Source organism: Columba livia, unplaced genomic scaffold (assembly GCF_036013475.1).
Source record: "Columba livia isolate bColLiv1 breed racing homer unplaced genomic scaffold, bColLiv1.pat.W.v2 Scaffold_82, whole genome shotgun sequence".
In the NCBI taxonomy this organism is placed as follows: domain Eukaryota; kingdom Metazoa; phylum Chordata; class Aves; order Columbiformes; family Columbidae; genus Columba; species Columba livia.
In genome coordinates this window covers 463,794-484,827 of record NW_027043810.1, presented here as the reverse complement: position 1 = coordinate 484,827, position 21,034 = coordinate 463,794, and the positions used below count along the sequence as shown (strand labels likewise).

The 21,034-nt window shown below is 42.9% G+C and overlaps 1 protein-coding gene and 1 long non-coding RNA gene across 5 annotated transcripts in view; one reads left to right on the top strand and one right to left on the bottom strand.

Moving 5' to 3' along the window:
- Positions 1-3,328: 3,328 nt before the first annotated feature.
- LOC135578139 (uncharacterized) lies at positions 3,329-7,978 on the bottom strand. The gene is made up of 3 exons (XR_010469485.1): positions 7,436-7,978; positions 6,960-7,038; positions 3,329-3,803 (listed from the first exon to the last, which is right to left on the bottom strand). It is a non-coding gene; the product is annotated as an uncharacterized LOC135578139 (long non-coding RNA).
- Positions 6,840-21,034, top strand: part of LOC102087055 (alpha-2-macroglobulin) — a 39,720-nt gene continuing 25,525 nt past the window's right edge. Inside the window, exons 1-10 of one of the 4 annotated variants that reach the window (XM_065048399.1) lie at positions 6,840-7,066; positions 12,202-12,385; positions 13,244-13,400; positions 13,939-13,991; positions 14,701-14,721; positions 17,676-17,844; positions 18,652-18,736; positions 19,450-19,573; positions 20,283-20,397; positions 20,533-20,642. In XM_065048399.1, the coding sequence (XP_064904471.1) occupies positions 6,978-7,066; positions 12,202-12,385; positions 13,244-13,400; positions 13,939-13,991; positions 14,701-14,721; positions 17,676-17,844; positions 18,652-18,736; positions 19,450-19,573; positions 20,283-20,397; positions 20,533-20,642 (1,107 nt within the window). In that variant the 5' untranslated portion in view covers positions 6,840-6,977. The remainder of the gene's footprint in view (positions 7,067-12,201; positions 12,386-13,243; positions 13,401-13,938; positions 13,992-14,700; positions 14,722-17,675; positions 17,845-18,651; positions 18,737-19,449; positions 19,574-20,282; positions 20,398-20,532; positions 20,643-21,034) is intronic. The other 3 variants (XM_065048397.1, XM_065048398.1, XM_065048400.1) reach the window with 3 other exon arrangements.

Genomic DNA, 21,034 nt, shown 5'->3' with positions numbered 1-21,034 from the left:
AAGTGACTAGCTCTAACCCTCGCTGGTTCCCCTTGCAGTCCCTCCTCTCAAGGCAAGGTGTGTCCACACTTACTTGGTTATCCGAGATCTGTGCTGTGGTAAAGCTCTGGGAAGCCCTGTGCACTGAGTGTGGGATGTACAGCTGGCTCTCTCCTCACAGCCCCTCACTGCTTAGGTGATATCTTGTCCTGTTCCCTTCTAACCACTTGTGTCCAGTGCAGGGTACCCCAAAACAGGAGGGAAGTACAGTGGTGTAATGCAGCCAGGGCAGACTTTCTAGCTGGACAAAGGGTCCTAATAAATGGGATGTTCTCCAGCTGTGTTACAGCATCACAGCTCACGCCCCTTTCCCTGACTCAAAGGGTCAAGCATGACCAGCTCTGCCTTGCCTAACAAGGTGCAACAGAACAAAGCAGAGGTGCAGGGGACAGGGTTAAACATGCAAATATCTGATTTCCTTGCCTTGTACTCCATTAGGACTTCTAGTCTTGCTTTCCTGTAGCATCCTCCATCTCAAAAATCTGGACAAACACTTATCAGTGGAATCCCAGCTCCTCTCTGCAATGGGAAAAGACACGTGTCTGGAGCACCAAATGACATCTGGCTTAGCTGTGGCACACAGGGAGGCCTGGACTTGCCCAGTGTTACCCAGCAAGTCAGTAACTAAGCTAAGCATAAAGCCCTTCTCTTCCACTTCAGTTCATCCAGTAGGCTCTGTACAGGCACCACAGCAAGCAGGTGTTGCACCGGGCAAGTACAGCATGGTCCATCCGGCAAGCTGCACTGTCACAGTCCTCTGCTGCCTTCTAGCATGGTCATTCAGAAAAGAGCAGTGATATGGGGTTTGATTTTTTATAGCTGAATGAATATCAAATCTAAATGGGAAAAATCTTTGAAATGCCTATGCCATGTAAGTACATTCTGTTTCTCTACTGGAACTCTTGCTCATGGCCTTGTGTCATGAAATTTGCATGGTCTCTGGGAATGGCTGTCCCATGGCACCTCTGGGCACTTGTTCTGTTTTTGTGTAACCCTTGAAAGAAACATTTTTTCCTTCCATCTGCTCAGCCTTTCTCTGTATGCAGCTTCGTCCATTGCCTCTGCTCCTGCCACTGTGCACCTCTGAGAAGAGCCTGGCTCCAACTTCATCCCACTTGCCTTGAACATCAACCTCAGGGACAGCAGAAGGTCCTTCATGAGATGCCTGTACCTCATATTAGGAAAGAGGTAGCCCACACAATAACACCACAGTTAAGCTAAAGACAAACAGGAAGTCTATATGCATTTAGTATGTCTTTTTATATGGTAAAAAGTTTTATCTGAAAAGATAAGTCGTATGACTCAAAGAGAGTATAGTTAATTGTCCCAAGTGTGTTTGCAGACACATTTGTAAATGCTTATACTTCTTCTCCCTCCTTCCTTGGCAACAGTCTGGGAATTACAAATGTATAAATGAAAATAACTTTTCATTCTTTACTATATCAGGGATTATCTTCATTTCTCCTTAATATAAAAAAATATATGTGAACGTGCAAATAGCTAGTTTCTTGGTTTTATGTTTTAAAATTATTAGACATTATTCACTAACTGCCTTTAGTGGATTTAATAGTGGGATTTCAAAAACTGATCTTAGTTTGTGTGTGCTGTGCACTATAAGTATCAGACAAACACACTGCAGATTTCTCTTGCTGCCCTTTTTGCAGCATAGAGTATAGATCTTTTTAAGGAAAGACAAGATCTATAAATAGAGGTCATGTTTGTTATATAGCTGGGAAAGGTCAATAAATTCTACTTTGTATAGGGCTGACCCTACAAAGGGACTAGCTTTACATCACACAAAATTTAGTCACAGGACTACTTATAAAACTCAGCTACCGATTTGGCTTGCAATTTATTCTACAAAGTGCATTAAAATGAAAGTAATTAATTGATGCATTTGCCATGCGTGAATCTACTCATTTGCTCATATGACAGCAAAGAAATATGAGCTATATTGAGCAGCCCAGCTGTCCGTGCCTGGGAAAGGCAGTTCATCTCCCACTAGGCCCTTGTCTTAGGTTAAGGTATTCAACAGGCCACTGAAGTGGATAATCTTTATTTACTCTGATATTTTCAGTTTCATTTGAAGTTTAGCTGATGAAGCATTTTTCTGGTGTTTCATTTCCTTGCATATCTTCCTTTACCTGCATGTTGCAACTTGTATAATGTTCATATTGCCTGAGGCTTTCTGACAGATTAGCTTCTCTTCACTATTGCCTGTGGAATATTTTGTCCCCTTCACAATAATAAACCCTTTTTATCTCTCCGAGTATTGCTGTGACTCCTATTAATTTATACAATTACTTCTTCTTGTAATGCTTTTTGTCATTTGAAATAAATTACTTCGAGTTTCTTTGCTTTAGATACATAGGCTGTGGAAACTAATATTGTTATTTGGATTTCCTTTAAAATAAAAATATTGATTTTTTTTTTCTTTCTTCTGAAGGATTTTTTCATCCTTAAGCTGCACATTTGACACAATTTTGTTAACTGGAGCTGTTAATATAAGTCTCGGGTTTTACAATGATTGTTTTCTCACCTGTCCCCGTGTACCACGTAGGTACTGAAGAGAGACATTCCTTTGCTAGAGTCACTGGTTTCCACTGGGGGTTCTTATGTGAAAGTGTATGAACCACGTTAGGTGTGATACCACTGTTGCTAATAACTGTTTCCTCAGCTTTTTCTTTTAACACATGCCTCTTCTTGAAATCCAAAGGTTGAAGGTCAGTTTGTTGCTTTGGTTTGGCTTCGACGGTTGAGCATTGTGCTACAGTCTTTGAGGAGGCAGAATGGGAAAATAATGAAGAAGCAAGTGTTTTCCTTGGGATTATTTACCTTTGGTTACAGTGGTTGCAAAATTGCTTAAGACTGCTGGGGCAGACAAGGATTTCTGCACATAGTAGTATTGTGATAGTACGAAGGGTATTTACACCCCCCCACAGACACCTTTTCTTCCTGCAACTGCAGTGACGGGTGAGCCCACTCTGTTATTGGACAATTGGTAGTCCTCAACTAAGTGGAACAACAGAAACTAAAGTAAAAGGAAAACATACCAGAACTGAGTTAAGGTAATTAAAATTGCACAGCTCAATATCTTACTTTCTTTTCATGGGAAAATATGTTTTATATAGTGGTGTTGAGGGTTAAGATTGCGGGGTGACAATAAAACCCTGGCAGATGTATTGTTAACCCCCTTTCCACCCTCCACTTCCCCCTTTTTGTCCCTCCCTCTCCCCCCTTCCCACTCAGGACAGGCGATCGGGAGGAAAAGAAGGACAGAGAAGAAGAGAGTTGGAAAAATTAATAATGTTTTACTAATGCTACTAATAAGAATAGAGAAAATAATACAAAATATACAAAACCAATCTTGAAAGTCTCAGCAACTGCAGAGCTGGCAACCAAAGTCCTGGATTGGACTCTGCAGCCAACCGGAGATGGATTCAGTCTGTCACTAGGCCTCAGTTCGCAGGGATGACTAGCAAGGTCCTCTCCTAACGTCGGCCATAAGCAGAAGGGAAAAAGCAAAGGCAAAAGGGACGAGATCCTCATGATCTCCCACTTTTATATGAAGTATTCACGTGAATGGAATGTTATACACAGCTGGCCAGTTTCTTGGTCACCGGCTTCTCGTTGCCCCTCTTGCGAGATGTCCATCCATGCTTATCAATAAGTTTGCGTTCCATTGCTAGGTTTACCAAAACATGTGTCTGGTTCTCCAGGAAAATGCAGTTAATATGAAGGCTTTAGCTGACAGGCAAAATTCACTGAAAGAGAAACTTGTTTTTAACAAAACCGGGACAAGTGGTCATAAACTTGGAGATGTAGAACACTTCACATTTTTCTGTCACCTTTTCTAGGCAAAGTGAAGACTGTGTAGCTTATAGGAACTTTATAAAGTTTTCTGTGACTGGAATTTATCGGCATTTATGATGGCCTATATTCACTTCTTAATTTCACCTTCTTTGTCAGTCTGTCCAACTCAAAATAACATATTTTTAAGTGCTGGTGGAAAGGAGCCTGAGAAGGGAAGTAGAACTGTGAGAAATCCAATGTGTCAGCACATGTAACTTACCGATACATCACTGCAACCTCTCTGAGAATTGTCTAGAATTAAGATAATTTTCCCTAGCGTTCTTTGGGACAAAATGAAATTTTAGAATAACGTTATAGTTTTAATTAAGCAGTGGAAATAAATAAGTTTCAAAAACCTTCTATGGAACAGTCAAAAGATGTGTTACCTTTAAAAATGAGAGTAAATATATGTAATCATTCATTTTTAAGCAGGATGAACCAAAATAAATTGCAATCATTTGGAATAGAAATCCACTCTGCTTGGAGGGTTGTAAGAAGTTAGATGTAGAAATTTTGGCTATATCAACCATGATGTGGCCTAATTTAAATTCTTTGTGTTGTCTGTGTGCTACGTACATGATTCACTTATGTTTTGTACCACCCTAATATGGAGACTAGTTACTGAAGATATTAGGTACATACAAGTTTTCTCTTGGTCTGCCAGGTGTTCAGTGACCTCAGACATGTATGAAGTTATTACCATAAGAGGAAATTCTTCCCTGTGGTTAAATCATGACTGCCAGTTCACTGACACCATCACTGTGTGCTGCAAAGATGTTGGACTCAATGATCCTTTTGGGTTCCTACCAACTCAGAGTATTCTATGATTCCATGATTCTATGTTGTATGCCTTTTTCAGCAGTTGTATCATCTATTAGACCAGCTAGCCTTGTTGGAAGAAGTAGACAGTCTTTCAGACACACAAGTCCCAAAAAGCACCCAGAAGCTTTCAAGCTCAGTACAAGTTCAGACCACTTGTTCTGAACTCTGTGAGAGAGGAACCAGCTGAAGCATCAGCTGCCTGATAGTGCTTCTGGAGCAGAGTGGGCCTTGGGGTGTCAGAGAGCTGGTAAGTGGTTTCTGAGATGCAGGTATTTTATACCATGTGGAGGAGGGAAGAAGATGATAGTGAATAGGATCCCCATCGAATGGCTGGTTTTGATGGCCCTGTAGATCTATGAATTTTAGTTTTACATGCTCATCCTTAAAGCGTACTTTGCCTGTGTCCATTCAGATTTCTTTTTGGTTCCAGTTTACAGCAGCCTGAATGACAAGTAACTTGGGATGAGTCATATTTTCCAGCAAATGCCCAGGACACTATTGCTTTGAAAACTGCTACTTGCATGAGTTATTTACTGGAGAAGTCAAAGACAGAAGTGAGAGGACAGACAACAGGGGTATTTCTGGAGAAAGATCTGTGTGGATTTTATTACTTGGTGGTTACACAACCACATTTTTTTTTTACCAGCATTTCTATCCGTAACTGATAATCTGCTAAATCTTTCGGTTTGTGTGAGTATACGTTTACCCTTTCTCCATGTGACATTCATCTAACACTTCCCCCCAGCAGACACTGGCTGCCTCCAAACTGTTTTCCTAATTTCCGTGCTTTACAAAAGGCATTAAATTTTATTCCATGAGAGATTATGCCTGATTTTTGAATACCATTCTTAAACTTACTTTCATCCCCAGACATTTCTCGTGGCCTTTTGCACTGCTACTCCCTGCAGTTTTCTGGCTTAGTAGCCAGAAAAATCAGAGCCAAGACACGCTGTATAGCTAACATTCAGTCTTAACATTCAGTCTTTTCTAAAGCTTAATCTGTAAGCAAAGAGCAAATAGGACTGCCTGTGCTCTTGTAATCTAATAGGCTCCCTTGCACAGAACAGAGAACCTCTGCCATCAATGTGGCTTCACAGACACATTCAAGGTGGTTTATGATGAAGCATTTTCTCTCCTGGGTTATTCATACACAACACAAATCTTCAAAGGGATCATGAATCTCTATAAAGAGTGTTACTGAAACCTTTTACTGCACAGGCACTGGAGGGCATGTTGACAGCCCCACAGCTGCAATTTTGCAGATTTCCGTGGACTGGTACAAACACCCCACCTTGTCAGGCTTCTCAGGGAGTGCTTATAGTTTAGACTGAATATTTCTGTTCAGTGATTTGAAGGTATTTTGCAAACCTTTTTCTTAGTAGATTCAACTTCTAGATAAGCTGCTACACCTAGAGGTTTGCAGAAGACCAAGTCAAGTGAGCAGCACTATTTCTGAGTGACTTTTGTTACAAATGTGACACAGCAGCACAGATCTGAATCTGGCAAAGGGAAGGAGGAGTCACCTGCAGCACCTGGAACATCAGCACTCCGGGTGACACTGAATGACAGAGGTGATCATTGTGCTAGGGAAGCAAGGATGTCTCCCAATGGCATTTTGTAATATTTGTGCATGTTCACAGTGGAAACAGAACTCATTTCCATAAGTACTCCACCTCATTTGGGGTTATATTTCTAACAGGTTAGTTGTCTAACCCATGGTAGCTCTGTTAGTTACTGTGTCAGCAAACTACTTCAGTATTCTGTTAACATGATATGGACAATATTTCTGGCTGTGGGTTTCCTTTTATTCTTAAAATACCTATAAACCTGGCTTTTGGCTGCAAAAGATCACAGTATCCCACATTAGAGTGCTGTGATTAGGTGTCGCCCACAAAGAATATTACGTTGTGTTGAAGATGGCTCATTTCCCCAACACTGTGGATTTCTGATGGGTTAAAGAAAGCAGGGTCTGAATCATTCAAAGATTTCTAATATAAGCACTATCCAATAAATACCCTTCCCCCACTTGGAGAGCCTCTAGCTAAATACAGTCCCTCTGTTCCAGTTCCTCCTTACCGCCTCTCCCCATTTCCGGATGGGTCCTGGCCCCCAGCCCTTATCTCCTCCAGCCCCTGGGCTGTTTACAGAGAGCAGTTATAAAGAGGCTGACCCAGCAGAGTGGAAGGGAATTACAAGGTGCAGGGAAACAGCAGCACCGGGCCAGACTGGGTGTCTGCTTGACTCACCGTGACCTGCTCTGCACCATGGGGAAGGACAGGCTGCCCAGCAAACCAAATATCTTCCTCCTTCTCGTCTTCATCCTTCCTGGAAACACATTTCCCACCACAGAACCGTAAGCTACACATGTGGAGGGGGGAGGAAGGTCTTAGTGCTCTTTTTTACTTTCAATTTTATTCCTTTCTGTTGTTCTTCAAAAAGCTGTGCCCATTTCTTCCACTTCTGCTCTGCATCCCACTACTAGCCAAGCCCTGAGCTTCCTGCACATCTCTACTGGTGGTCCCCACTCTCAGTCTGCAGCCCCCTTGTTGTCCAGCCCTGCAAGCCCCCTCCAGCTCTGCAAGTGCCCACACTCCTGCCCCGCAGCTGCCCGTTTGTCCAGCCATGGACCATCACAACACCTTTGCCTAAGTATATTCCTTTCTAGAAACCTTCAGGTGCCTTGTTTTTTTTGTGAGCATGATGCCAGAATCCATGTACTTACCTTTCCTGTAGTATCCTTGTTTCAATCACTGAGTTATTTCTCCCCATTGTCCTGTTGCTTTCAAGACACTTTGCTCCCCTTTCTCCTGTTTCTTTCAAGTCAGTTTGTTTCCCTTGGCAGCATCAAATGTACTTGTTCCCAAAGAGGATCTGTGACCTAGATTCTCCTCCTCCAGCACAAAGCCTGGTGCTGGCACCCTCCCCTGGGGCATCCACCCCAGGGCTCTGCAGACCAGCATCATGTCTGCAGTGCCCCCTCTGCTGAGGGCCCCAAGAGCAGGGGCAGCCTGGGCTAGTGGCATGGGCAGACTGGAGTCTCACCCCAGCCTTGCCTACCAGAGGGTTGCTCCAGAATCTCTAGTCTGGTTGGGAGCAGCCTCCTTCAGATCCTGGCTGCTGTCATGCTGTGCCTCTTGCTGTGCTGGCAGAAGTGCAGTTCTCACCAGTGCAGATTTTCTAATGCTTGCTACAGAGATTTCATGCCCACCAGCACCATGGTAGTGCTGGCAGCTGCAGCAGAAGGCACAGCATTACTGCTGCAGCTTACTGTGTGGTCAGGGGTGAAGTGATGACTGGCTCAGGCTGTGGATGACCTTTGACTCACGCTGTACCATCAACCCTTCATTCATTTGCTGTTTGGGTTCTTCTGGTGTGGATCAGCCAGCCAAGTCTGCTTTGGGGTCAGGCAGAAATCTCTGGTCTGCCTACAGTAATGTGATGCAATTAAGTAATTAAGAAATCTTAATTCATCCCACCCAATATCAGGGTGAAAGGGCATGAAGGAGTACTGTTCAGACCTCTCCTACTGTGAGCAACGTGCTGCTCTTTGTCTCTGACTTGAGCACCATTTTGGGAGGGGAGAAGGAGGAAGAGCTGAGAGAGGTGGAGGAGAGACAGGTGTAGGTGGGATCCACAGAATGAAGATGGGAGCCCAGCAGGGAGGCAGTGGAGTCTGGGCAGGTAGTATGAGGGGAGCAGTTTTTTTAAGTGCTGCAGGGTAGATCAGATGCTATGTACAACACAGAAGGGAACCTGCCCTTGAACTGAAGACAGAATGAAGCTTCCAACCCAGACTTGCTTACTGTGCCCTGTGCAAGTAGGGAGATTGCTTCTTTGAGCAGCAGCAGTTGCTGCTATTCCTGTTTCAGATGTGGCCAGCTGCACAGCAGACACAATTAAGGTTCAGAATATATATTAGAAAAAATTCTTGCTCACCAAGTTAGTGCAGCACTGGAAGAGGTGGCCCAGAGAGATTGTGGGAACTCCATCTATGCAGACCTTCGCAAAAGCCCTGTTTGAGAAGAAAAGTTTGGCTTGAGACATCCAGAGGTCCCTTGCAACCAAAACTTCTACGATTCTGCAAGATACTGACAGCAAGTTGGTTTTGTTTTGTTTTGTTTTTTTTCTTGCTTTGGGTCTGTTCTGGAAAAATTCCATAGGAAGTATTGTTCTCATATTCTGGTATGTGGTTGTTCATTCAAGCTGGTTTACAACATAGTAGACCTGCATGGGTATACACTGCAAACGGTAAGAAATGCAAAGTCATGATGGCAGTTGAATTTTCAGGTATGGATTTGGACTGATGGAGCTGATGAAATCCACTGCCTTCTTTGGTTGGGTGTTTGTTCCATGAAGTAGCTGAGAGTTAATAGGCAGACATTAGGCCATCTTAAGCTAGAGTATTACCTTCTGTATATAAACTCATAATTTTTGCCTCAAGCTCTTTCTCCAGATTCTCCTATTCCTTCTTGATGCCTGCTTCCGACAGCCGTGCCTCTGTTGTCAGAACAGTCCATTGCAAGCAGGCAGACTGCTGAGATCTCTTTTGGCACCCCAGATGCTTTTTGTCCTGGAATGTCTATACATGGATTTGAGATCCAAGTTACTTAAAGCTCTCATGGTATTTTAATTCATCTAGCTCTTTTCACCAACACATCCCAAACCAGCTAAAGGGAGGTCTACAAACAACGTATTTCATATCCTTGTTTCAAAGGAACGGACACTGGTGTAGGGAGAAGTTCTGTGTGTTGGCCAAAGTTTCAGTGGAACAGTGAACAGGAAGAGGAATCAGGCCAAATTCCCCATGAACTAGGTCATGCTGTCCTTTTGGTACACTGGATGTTATAGTCAGGTTGCCAGTGCCACTGACAGTGTGCAGGGGAAATGAGATTAGGGTGAAGCTGTGGTGAGAAGGCTGTGAAGGAAGGGGAGCACTGGAACAAGCAGATAGGCACAACCTGTAAGTCACTCCCTGGGTGGCTGGAGCTCCCTCCTTTCCCTGCTTCTGCAGCAGCATGGACTAACCAGAGCTGCTGGCTGTCTTCTTACCACGCTTTATCCTGTTGCCTGGTGGTGAGGGAAATGGAGGTACTGCATGGGTCCCACTGTCTCTACAGTAGCTTTAGGACTTCACAAAAGTTTAGAGCCCAGGCAATCACATAACTCTGGATGGGCCCAGCTATCTCTTTCCCCAGGGCTGGCACCAACTGGCAAGGTGCACATTAGCCTTCCCCAGTGGAGAGCCCATGGAGAAGTGGCATGAGCAGTCCTGAACACAGGTTTCATCCCATGCATACAAGGATTAATATGCCCTGCAGCTTGAATTGTCACCAGAACCTCCTGTTGCTTACATCTGGATAGCTTGAATGTGCACATGGAAAAAGGAATACTAGGCCCATAAAAATGGTCCAGCATAAGACCAGAGGACTACATTGGCTCTGTATTTTGTCTGCGTTGGTGGTCAGTCGTGGGTGCTGATGGACAGAGTAAAGGAGCAAGGCAAGTACTTTGGAAATGAGTTTCCTCTCTGCTGTAGACTTATGGAGCTTCTATCAGTGGTTCAAGGTCTTACTGTGGCAGGGATTCACCTGGGCTGCTGTTTTCTAGTCATTCCTTGGCAATGAATTTACCCAGGACATTTTAATGACCTTCATATAAAAAGTAGCTATCTTCTTGCCCTTATGAGCCTCAACCAAATTTTATGTAGCTGGTGCCATAGGGCAGACACGGTGCGCCTTGGAAAATTACTAGCAGGTGGGAGTGACAGAATCATAGAATCACAGAATCATAGAATGGCCTGAGTTTGAAGGGACCACAAGGATCATCAAGTCCAATTCCTGTCCCTGAATCGGACAACCCCAAAATTTACACCATGTGTCTGCGGGCATTGTCCAAATGCTTTTTAAATTCTTTCGGCCATGACTACCTCTCTGGGGAGCCTGTTCCAGTGCTCCACCACCCTCTAGGTGAAGAACCTCTTCCTAATATTCAACCTGAACCTCCCCTGGCACATCCTCCTGCCATTCCCTCAGGTAATTATGTAATTTTGTGCATTAGTGAAAGAGTTTCTGCTCCCTTCTATTTTTAAGACAGATGCTTAATATTTTCCCTTGGCGTTGTTTACTACAAATTTTGTCACAGGTGATGAACAAACCATACTTTCTTTTGTGCACATTGTGACTTTATAGCTTTCTGTCATATCTTTTTCCAAGCTAAAAAGTCTTAATCTATGTAGTGTCTCCTCCTATGGAAATCATTCCATATTTCAGATAGTCTCTGCTGTCTTTCACTGAATCTGTTCTGCTAAATCCATGTTTTAAATGCATGCCATTTGTGTGATGTGGAAGTATCTTGCAATTATACAAAGGCAAAACTATGTGTTCTGATTTGTCCTCTGTTCCTTTCTGAACACTTCCCTACAGTCCATTTGTTACTTATCATTGAATGAGAACTTTCCAAGCGTGATCAACAGCACTTATGCCTGAGTGGTAATAGCCCACTTAGTGATACAGCATATACACAACAGCAAATATACTGTTGGGGTAATTTTTTCTTCCTCTATTGATTATTTTCTCTTTGTGAACAGTTCATTTGCCATTTTTGCTATACAGTCCTACCATATGACAAAAGTTTTCTACAAATAGACTCATAGAATATATAAGTCAGTTTTAGATATTCTGTTATTCTGGACAGTTATCAGAAAATGGTACTTCCCAGATCGTTCAGAAGTGGACTGAACAACAGGGGTTCCAACACAGATGGAGATTTTCACTGGTTCCTACACTTTGTGTCCTACATTTTAACTAATTAATCCAGCTCAGACTTAATAATTTGATTTATTAGTAAAATGGTCCCTTTCATTGAATGACAGCTTACTTTAAGGTTCTTTTGTGAGAAACCTTTGTCAAAAGCTCTTTGAAGATGCAAGTATACTTGTGTTGCAAGAAAACACTGCTCTCTGAAATCCTTTGTGTGCTCATCTTAATAAGGTCCCAAACTGAAAGAGCTCACATTTTTGCTCAGCGTGAAAAGGATTTGGCAACCTGGATAGGCAACAGGAGAAACCAGACAAGTGGATAGTTTTTTCAACCCTAAAACTGCTGAATTTTCAACCCTTTTTAGCTAATGCCTTTGAATCTGAATAGGAGATTGTGGGGATATTAAAAAATCAGTTGACAGCCTTGAACCTTTCACACCATCCTTACTCCCTGTTGTGAAGCTGAACAAAAACATCCTTTGTAAAGGACTCTATATTAGCATAGAAATTGTTTCTTCCACTGCAAGCATTTTCCTGTGTTTAGGCTAGTTAGTCAGTTTAATATGTAAAAACCCAAATTAAAATGAATGCTCATGTGTATATGCACTGCAATACACAGGGACAGTACTGGATTAGGCATGCTGATTCTTTGATTTCCTTTCAATTAGTAGTTTCCTTAAAACTGTTTTACATTTCTGATACTTCTGATTCTTGCTTCCTTCTCTTCCTAGGCAGTATATGGTGCTACTGCCCTTTCTGATACATACAGATTCTTCTGAGAAGGTCTGTGTTCAACTGACCCACCTGAATGAGTCTGTGACACTGAGTGCCACACTCGAGTATCAAGGGGAAAACAGGAGCTTGATTGATGATGTGATGTCAGAGAAGGATGTGTTCACCTGCATCCCTTTTTCTGTGAGTATCTCACCCCTGTGGGATGACCCCTTGTGTTTATTGATGTGGCATATCAGATCTAAACAGGCAAGAAATGAGAAATAAGACATGTTGCAGTCAGAGACTTCGAAGCTAAGCCAAACAAAAAATGAATTTGATGTGGACAACTGACTGTGGTAACCTTATTAGGAATAATTTTATACCATTATCAAATTCTGTGTCCCACATATTTCTATGCATGTATGGCTTAGAGAACTATTTTTGGGATCCTTCATCCTATAACTTTGATGGACAGGACATACCCCATGTTTGTTTGATCTGTGTAAGCTTCAGAAGTAGAACAGTGAAGTGGAATGAGAACTATAGAAGCTGGAGAATTGTTAAAGACAGTGAGGTTCATTAGGTCATTTGTCTCCTTTCGGAGCTTACTCATGATTGTTTCCTGTAGAAGGCTGGTTGGTGAATAATGTAAGTAACTGGTCCCACCCTCTAAATAATTAATCTGGGTTAATTTCAATTTTAATAAATCATATGATGGAACAAGGCTAGATTCAATATTTCTCTAAGGAAAGTATATAAACGAAAATTTAAAGAACTACAAATTAAGGGAGGGAAAAGGCTTCCAGTATTGGAAGGAGAAAAAGAAGCATGTAGAAAACCAAAGGAAATGGAGAAGATCTCTTATTTCAACAGTTCCTGAAGGAAAAAAAAGATATTTTCTTGAGACAGAAGAGACAAATAATGTATTTCTCTTGCTTCCAGCACTAAGTCTTTGGTATTGCTTTAGGGAACTTTTGGACCTAGCTAATACTCAGTCCTTCAAAGGCTTAATGCAATGGGGTGAATTACTAAAGCAGTTCTCCTCTTCATTTTCCTTAGCTTCCAAAATCCAATAGCACATCAGTGGCATTTCTCACTGTGGCGGTGAAGGGGGCGACACTGAGGTTCAGAAGCCGCAAGTCAGTGCTAGTCAAGAATTCTGAGAGCCTGGTCTTCATCCAGACAGACAAACCCATCTACAAGCCTGGACAGACAGGTACAGGGAATTGGGTTGGTGTTGACTCTGACAGCAGAAAATCTTTCAGGATTCATTCCCCAGAGGCCCCAGACGTCTTCATGGTGGGAGTTAAAGTACTCAGTAAATCTTATTTCAGTCATCTGAAATCTAGGACATGTGGTACCTTCATCATTCCTATTCTCCATCCTTCAGCCACAGCATCTCAGCCAGATGTAGGCATAGGCTCAGATTCATTTGACTCAGCTAGATGCATGAATCTGAGATGACTTCAAAGCATAGTCTCCCTTGGCTGCACCTGAATCAACAAAGCAGGACAGGCACTCTCAAGGGACAATTCAGTTCAGCCAAGATCTGATTGTCCTTCTAAATTTGTCTACCTCTCACCATCTGCAAAAGAAAGAGCCTGAAATAATTGCTTCCATAACTTAGAGATCTCTATTCAAAGCCTGTTGATACATGGAATGAATCTGAGTCATAAATTACTGAAACTGACATTTTCTGATAATGGCGACGAATTTAACAGTGGAATTTTCTTCTTTTCCATTACACTCTTCAGTTCTGTTTCGGATCGTCTCTCTGGACAAAGACTTCTACCCGCTGAATGAGAAGGTAGATCCATCATTCCTTGTTGTTAACCAGGAGGTTAATTCCCAATTAACACCATTACTGTCATCACCCAGAACCACTGAAGACAGCCTTTACGGCATATGATACTTTATTACTCACACCATCCTTGACCCATTCCATATCTTGTCCTGGGACAGATTCCACCTGCCTCTGTTGACTGAGGAACATATGTCCTTTTTCATAGGGATATAGGTGTTTAAAACCAGATCTGCAAAGGATGTATGTGGCTACACATGTAGGCAGGGATCTCCTTATTGAATAAATTACCGGGACAAGTTTCCATTGGAAGTGACAGATGTGCAGTTGTTTCTGCAGTGAGTGCAACCACATGCTTAGAGGCAGAGAAAGCAGCATGACAAGGTCTTGGTTTTAAGGAACAGGTTAGGGGTATAAGTCAATCTTTTAGTTTATTTGGCAATCATCTCCTCATGCAGATAAGTTCTTTAAAAGCTCTTACTTCATCACATTTTCATACTGTGGTGAGATAAAGAAGCTGGGGCTCTGAAATATTATAGAAGAGATTCCCTTAACCATCAAGAACTATGGAAATAGAGCACATACACAAAAGAAAGAACCCAAAGGACTTCTTAGAAGGTTATTCTTCTGCCCTTCAGTCCAAATCTGGGAAATACTTCCATCCATATGTAACTAATATTTCTAATGCTGATTTTCCTTTGTTCTTTCTCCACAGTTTCCATTTGTGTATGTTCAGGTGAGTGGATAAATATATGTCTATTATCTCAGCAGAATGTGCAGGCACAGAGGTAGTAGTCTCCAGCAGTGGTGTCGTCAGGCTGAGGTGCAAGGGAAAAAATATGGGCACATGACCTTTTTCCTTTGTGTAAAGGAAGGCTGAGTAGTTGGGCATCAAATAAGTTCCAAGTTGGGCATCAAATAAGTTCCAACAGTGGTTCTTTCATTAGGGAATGTGCTGTAGGAACAGAGCAGTTAATCAGTGCAAGCCATGCTGTGAACAGAAATCTTGCATAGAGGTCATATCAGAATGGTTTATTCCTCTTGCCAAGCAGAACCAAGATTTTGTGTCTGCCAAATATGGTTGACACCACAGAGCTGTGTTAAACAAACTAGCAAAACAAAAGAAATAAAATCATGTAAGTAGAGGTCCCCTATCTTCCCAAGCACGCCCTTTTTGTCTGTTTTTGCTTGTTTGTTTTTGTTTTTGTTTTTGTTTTGGTGGTGGTTGTTGTTTTTTAACAGTTGAACTTCAGTGACAGACAAAAGTTAATAGGAAGGATGTTTCTGTTAATGATTCAAGTGCTCACATTGTCAGCTGAGAAACCAGAATTTACAATTATTATCTGGGACATCTAGTGGAAAACTGATGGGAAGGACTCAGCAATGTACCCTGAAGCCATGATAACAGCACAAACAGTGCTGAAAGTAGTATGCACAAATCTTACATTGGTTTGTGTGGTTATGGGTCTGTGTAATCAGTCCTGTCATTGCTCCTTGCTGCTTGGGATTGCTGTCAGCATTCTGCACCGTGTCTCTCTAGATCTGGGGCTATTTTCACAACAGGGGAGGCAGAAGGTGGGCCAAAACCAGGCTATGCTCCTCTTTTCCACCCTCCTGTCAGAGTGCTTTCACTCTCCCCATCAGCAAACTTCCAGAACAGAGCTGCAGAACTGGTGGGCCACTGGTCATATGTGAATATTTGGAGAAAGAACAGTAAGAGAGTGTGTGTTGTGGAACTGCAGGTGGAGAAGGGCATTTCAGAACTACCTTCTGCTGAGGCTCTCCCATGAGGTTGTGGAACAGTTCCTTTCCCTTTCAATTAGATGATATTTGTCCAATTCCAGAAATTTCATTAAAGGAGAAAGAAGAAATAAATTCTATCCACTACCTTGAGAAATCCCATCTGCCTTTGCCTAACCAGCTGAATAATTTCATAACATTTTTTAATTTTTTTGTTAGTACCAATCAAAGGCTTCAATTCCAAATCACTAGGAAGACCATCCTGCGTTTTCAGCTCCAGCCTGTGAGGCACGGTGTTTGTCCATGTTGTTGATGCCAGTTTATGTAGGCCTGCTCCTCCACCCCCACCATCTTCTTCAATTCTCCTTCTCAGTCCAGCACTGCCCTTTGTTTTGCTTTCACAGATGTCTACAAGGCAGTCTTGTAGAGTGGGAAACTCATTTGGCAGCAAATTCACCATTTTTCTCTACTTTTTTTTTTTTTTTTTGCCAGATCAGATCTGGCAGTGCAGTTTGCCATGTGCTTGCATGAAATTTGGGCTGGCCCAAAGGAAATGGTGTCATGAGTGAAGAAGGGTGATAGCTTACAGTCAGCAGTGTTAAGGAAATAAATGTTCATCAGTCTACACCCTTAATATAACTAATTGATCACAGCCTGTCACAGAGGCAGAAGCTAGTGTGAACCTATTATTTCTGAACTATCATCCTGACCCATTGCTTCTGTCATAAAGAAAAGAAAAAACACACCTTTCTGAGGAAAACCAAACAAACTGGCTTTCAGGCCTTCCCTATAAATACATCACAGAAATGGCAACAAATTCACAAGCCCATCTGTAAACATTTTCTTGAATTCCTTCTCCAAGGAAGATCAGTGGTGTCTCTCACAATAAGTGGTGAGCTTTTCAGCAAGGTTGAAAGGTGACAATGAAGATGGTTTGGTCAGAGCTGTGGGATGTGTTATTCTGACAGTGCCCTTCTCCTGAGGTGCCTCTTGGGAAGAAGACCCCCTCTTCTGACCCCTGACTAGTGAACTCCAACTGGGGGATGTCATTCACGTCCCCTTTTCAGTAAGCCCTGAGATAAAATCTCAGTAAAGTAAATGCACAGTCACATATCTTGAGCCACATACCTATCTAAAGTAAACAGACTTTTGGTGACAACCAAGGTACAATGCAAAGATCAGGGAGAAAATGAAAGACTGTAAACATTAACCATCCTGATGAGGACACTGGAAAGGGTGCATGAAATTATGCAGCACCACTGCACTGGTTCAGTGACTTCTGCAAGAAATTTGGGGCTGAGCTGATGAATTTGGAGCATGGCCTATTGATAGTCCATTCATAATGGACAATACTCAGCTGTAGTAGTGATGACATTTCAGCTCCAGCATTAGGAGTGGGGAGAGATAAGAAGGGAGAGCTCTCAGCTGTATATGCATTCATGGGAAATACTTTACTCTGTTCCTCTCCCCACTCCCCCACCACACCGCAACCTTTGGACTCTTACAGATGTACATTTCTCAGTCCCATAGACAGACCAGTTGTCTTATTCCTCAGCAGATTATGCACTAGTACCCAGACAGTCTCTATTCTAGGCGTGGAAAAAATACTTTTGGCAGGCTGTATAGCGAGTGAAGAAGACTGAAACTTACCTCCTGCTATCCATCTCCTTGCCTTGTTACCTTACCAGTCTGTCTTTCCCAGCTTCCTGACCCCATCCTTCATAAACATGCAGTTAGAGCTGAGGGGGGGACAACACAGGACCTCCAGTGTTTAAAAGATTTATTGCATGCTAATTCTGTAGAACTGACAGGTAAGTGCTCACAGATCCTTACAGATTATTGAATAATTACAGGTAGGCATTTCCCAGCCAGGATGTATGTGCAATCCACTCCTCTGTCCCTGGGACTCTCCTGTGCTGTTTTGTACCCTTGACTTATCTTCACCTGCAGGATCCCCAGAGGAACCGTGTGTACCAGTGGCAGGGGGTGGAACTAGAGACTGGCCTTACACAGCTCTCCTTCCCCCTCACCTCAGACCCTATCCAAGGCTCCTACAAAATAGTCGTGCAAAAAAGCTTCTCATACCATGTGGAGCACTCCTTCAGAGTGAAGGAATATGGTAAGGAGAGGTGGTATGGGGTGCGAAGTTGGCAGCAATGCCTTTTACTTTGACCTCTCAATTTGGGATTCCCTGGGAATGGCATGGAGAAGAGAGAGACTGAATACACAGGCAATGAGGTTCAGAGAGGCTGACCCAGAAGGTGCAGAGCATCAGAGGTGGTTGCTCGCTTTATGGCACCTCTGCAACCTGCCTGAGCTTCTATTTGCTTATAGTGCTCTTGGGTGTACAGGATCTGACAGGCTTTCTGTGAATGGCTTGTGGGACCAGTTTCATTTGACTTGGTTTTAGTCACTTTTTGATCCAGCAGCTTGTTGCAAGTAGCACTAGATAGAAAGTGAGAGATTACAATATTTTGGTGACCCTATTTTGCATCTCTCATCAGCTGCACTAGTTTGGTTTTCCACTTGTAGTCCTCTCTCATCTTCCTCTTCTTCCTTGTTTCTGAAAAAGCTTAGAAAACACGTTTGGTAGAAAACTTCAGTTTAAAGAACACTCCACAAATGCTACTAGCAGACACAGTCTGGTGGTAGAGACTGAGTAAGGAGAAATGTCCTGCCCCAGGGAGTAGTATAACCCCTAGTTCTGTAATAAAACTTCTCTGGTGTTTATTAGACATGTACTCTGGCTAGACCCAAACAGTAGTGAAGACTGAGAAAACCTAGGGAAGGAGTAGCAGAGCTGTACTAAAGACCATGGAGAGGCGATTGTTCATATTAAGATGATCCTGGTTCTGTGTTTGGGTTGCTGCATAGTATACAGCTCACCTTCACTCTCGTCATATCAGACTTTCTCTCTCCCATCTAGTGCTGCCCAAGTACGAGGTCCTGGTGAAGCTGCCCAAGATGATCACTATTAAGGAAAAGGAGCTTCCAGTGTCCGTCTGTGGTTTGTGAGTCACAGAGCTGGAGTAAATCTCTCTTTCTCAACCTACTCTCCTCTTTTCTGCTGAGGACCGAAAGAAAAACTGGGGAAGGCTTTTCATTCTTTTCCCAGACATGTAGTGCATGATTGTTCCACCTTCTCAGTCCTGAGTCTGCTACTTGGCCTGAACAGTCAAAATGAAGGGTCTTCTCTGTGTTCTTTAAAAGATAATGTCAAACTAATCTGCAGGTTGCTCCTCCCAGTTCACGGTACATTTTCTGTCTTTACATTTCTTCAGTTAGAGCTTCTCTGCCAACCCTGAATCCTCAAATACTCAGAGCTGTTGGGTCAGACATAATTTAAAAAGGTGGTGTAAACCAAGTGTTCTCATTTTTAACTCATAAATTGCTCCTTCTGAGCCCCTGCTTGCCTTTCTACTTTTGCACTGAACCCTGAGCAGTTTGTGATACAAGGATACTCCTGGCTGAAGTAACTTTCTGTAATCTTTTTCTGCATTCCTGCAGAGACCTTCTACTTAGAATAGATTTGAATGGATGATGAAAGAATCTTACCACGGACATGATGGAAATATAATCACTAGAATCATTAAAATACCAAGTTAGTCAGCCTTTAAGATGAAATATTAGGAAGTCATCCACAAAGTTCTTTAAGAAGATGTTTCTGAGTGTGATTCTGACTGTCTCATCATCTAAAATATTGTTTAACGTTTTGTGATTAAAGGTATACCTATGGGAAACCTGTTCCTGGTTTGGTGAATGTCCAAGTGTGCCGAAAATTTTCCCATTCTGCTTCAAATTGTTATGGAAAAGAAGCAGAAGCTGTATGTGAAGAATTCACTAGGCAGGTGAGTCCCAAGATTAAAATGTAGGGGTCTTTCTTATGGGTAACAGGCAACGTTAAGGGTGGCCAAATTCGTGGTGGCTGGGAGACAGCACTCTGCCCAGGGTAAAACAGAGTAAGGCATGCTTAAGAAGAGGTGAGTCATTAAACTGGAAACAGAATTTATGAAGAAAACCCCACAGGTGAAATTCTGACCTGATTGAAACTAGTGACAGTTCTCCAGTTGTCAGCTCTGAGGTCCCTGCTATTGATCCCGAAACTGAGAAAAGGATCTGTGAAAGAACTTTGTAACTGTGGGAGCAACTGTCAGGGAGCAAGGAGCAAAGAAGAGGAGCAGGAAACAAGAAGGTAGTATTGTATATGGGTCAAGCACAGGAGAAAGGAGAAAGGAGAAAGGACAATGAGGAGAAGAGTGAAGACAACAGGAGAAACAGGAAGAAAAACAGAACTAAGGTAGGATCTTGTTAACAAGGAAACCAGTGTGTGCCTTGGAGAAGTGAGTGTCAGGTACCTCACAAAACACAGAAAATGTGTGGATGAAACACTAGGAAACAGACTGTAAACAAGTTCTGGTCTTGGAGACAACACTAGAACGTAAGGCTGGGATTTCATGAACAGAAGTTAAGCACGCTGGATTTGAGGTATCTATTCCTGTCTCACAGCCACCAAATTTGTTCACAGAATTCCAATTTTGTCTCCAATCCCCTGCTTAGGCAGACACTCGTGGCTGTGTTTCTGGTGTAGTAAGGACCAAGATATTTCAGCTCCAGCGCAGGGGATATGAGATGAGCATTGAGGTACAAGGCAAGATCACAGAAGATGGCACAGGTATGTACCACATGGAGATGTCAAAGTGATGCCAGGCCATAACAGGAGGGCCTGCCAAAGATGAAGAAGGTGGAGTAACATGTCTGGAAATGCTGCTTTTGCTTAATAGTCTCTCTTTACTGTGCCTCCTTTCAGGAACAGAGATGACTGGAACAGGCTCCTGTGGAATCACACCTATCATGAGCAAAATCAGCTTTGACCTGCTGGACTCTCAGTACAGACCAGGGATCCCACTCTTTGGGAGGGTAGGGAACTTCTTCTGAGACCCTGGACAATGAATGGCAGGGTATTGCAGACTTGCAAGTGCACAATCCCAGCAGATGGAGTAGCAGTGTGTGCACATGACATGGTCCATTTTCCTGTGCCTTTGCACAGACAGATAAATTACTGATAGTTGAGGCACTCTGACAGGCACATGGCCCTGAACCTTCTGGCACCCAGCCCAGTAAAGAACAGAAGGCCTGTTGTTCTGACACATGGGCATAACATGAGAGAGCAGCAAGTCTGGGCTATTCCACGAGATAACGTTACCCAGGTGCAAAAGGTGATCACAACACAGGTAGGCATAGTGACCTGCTCAGCAAGATCCCACAGTACCCAACCAGACTGAGCAGAGCAGGGTTGGTTCCACCAACAG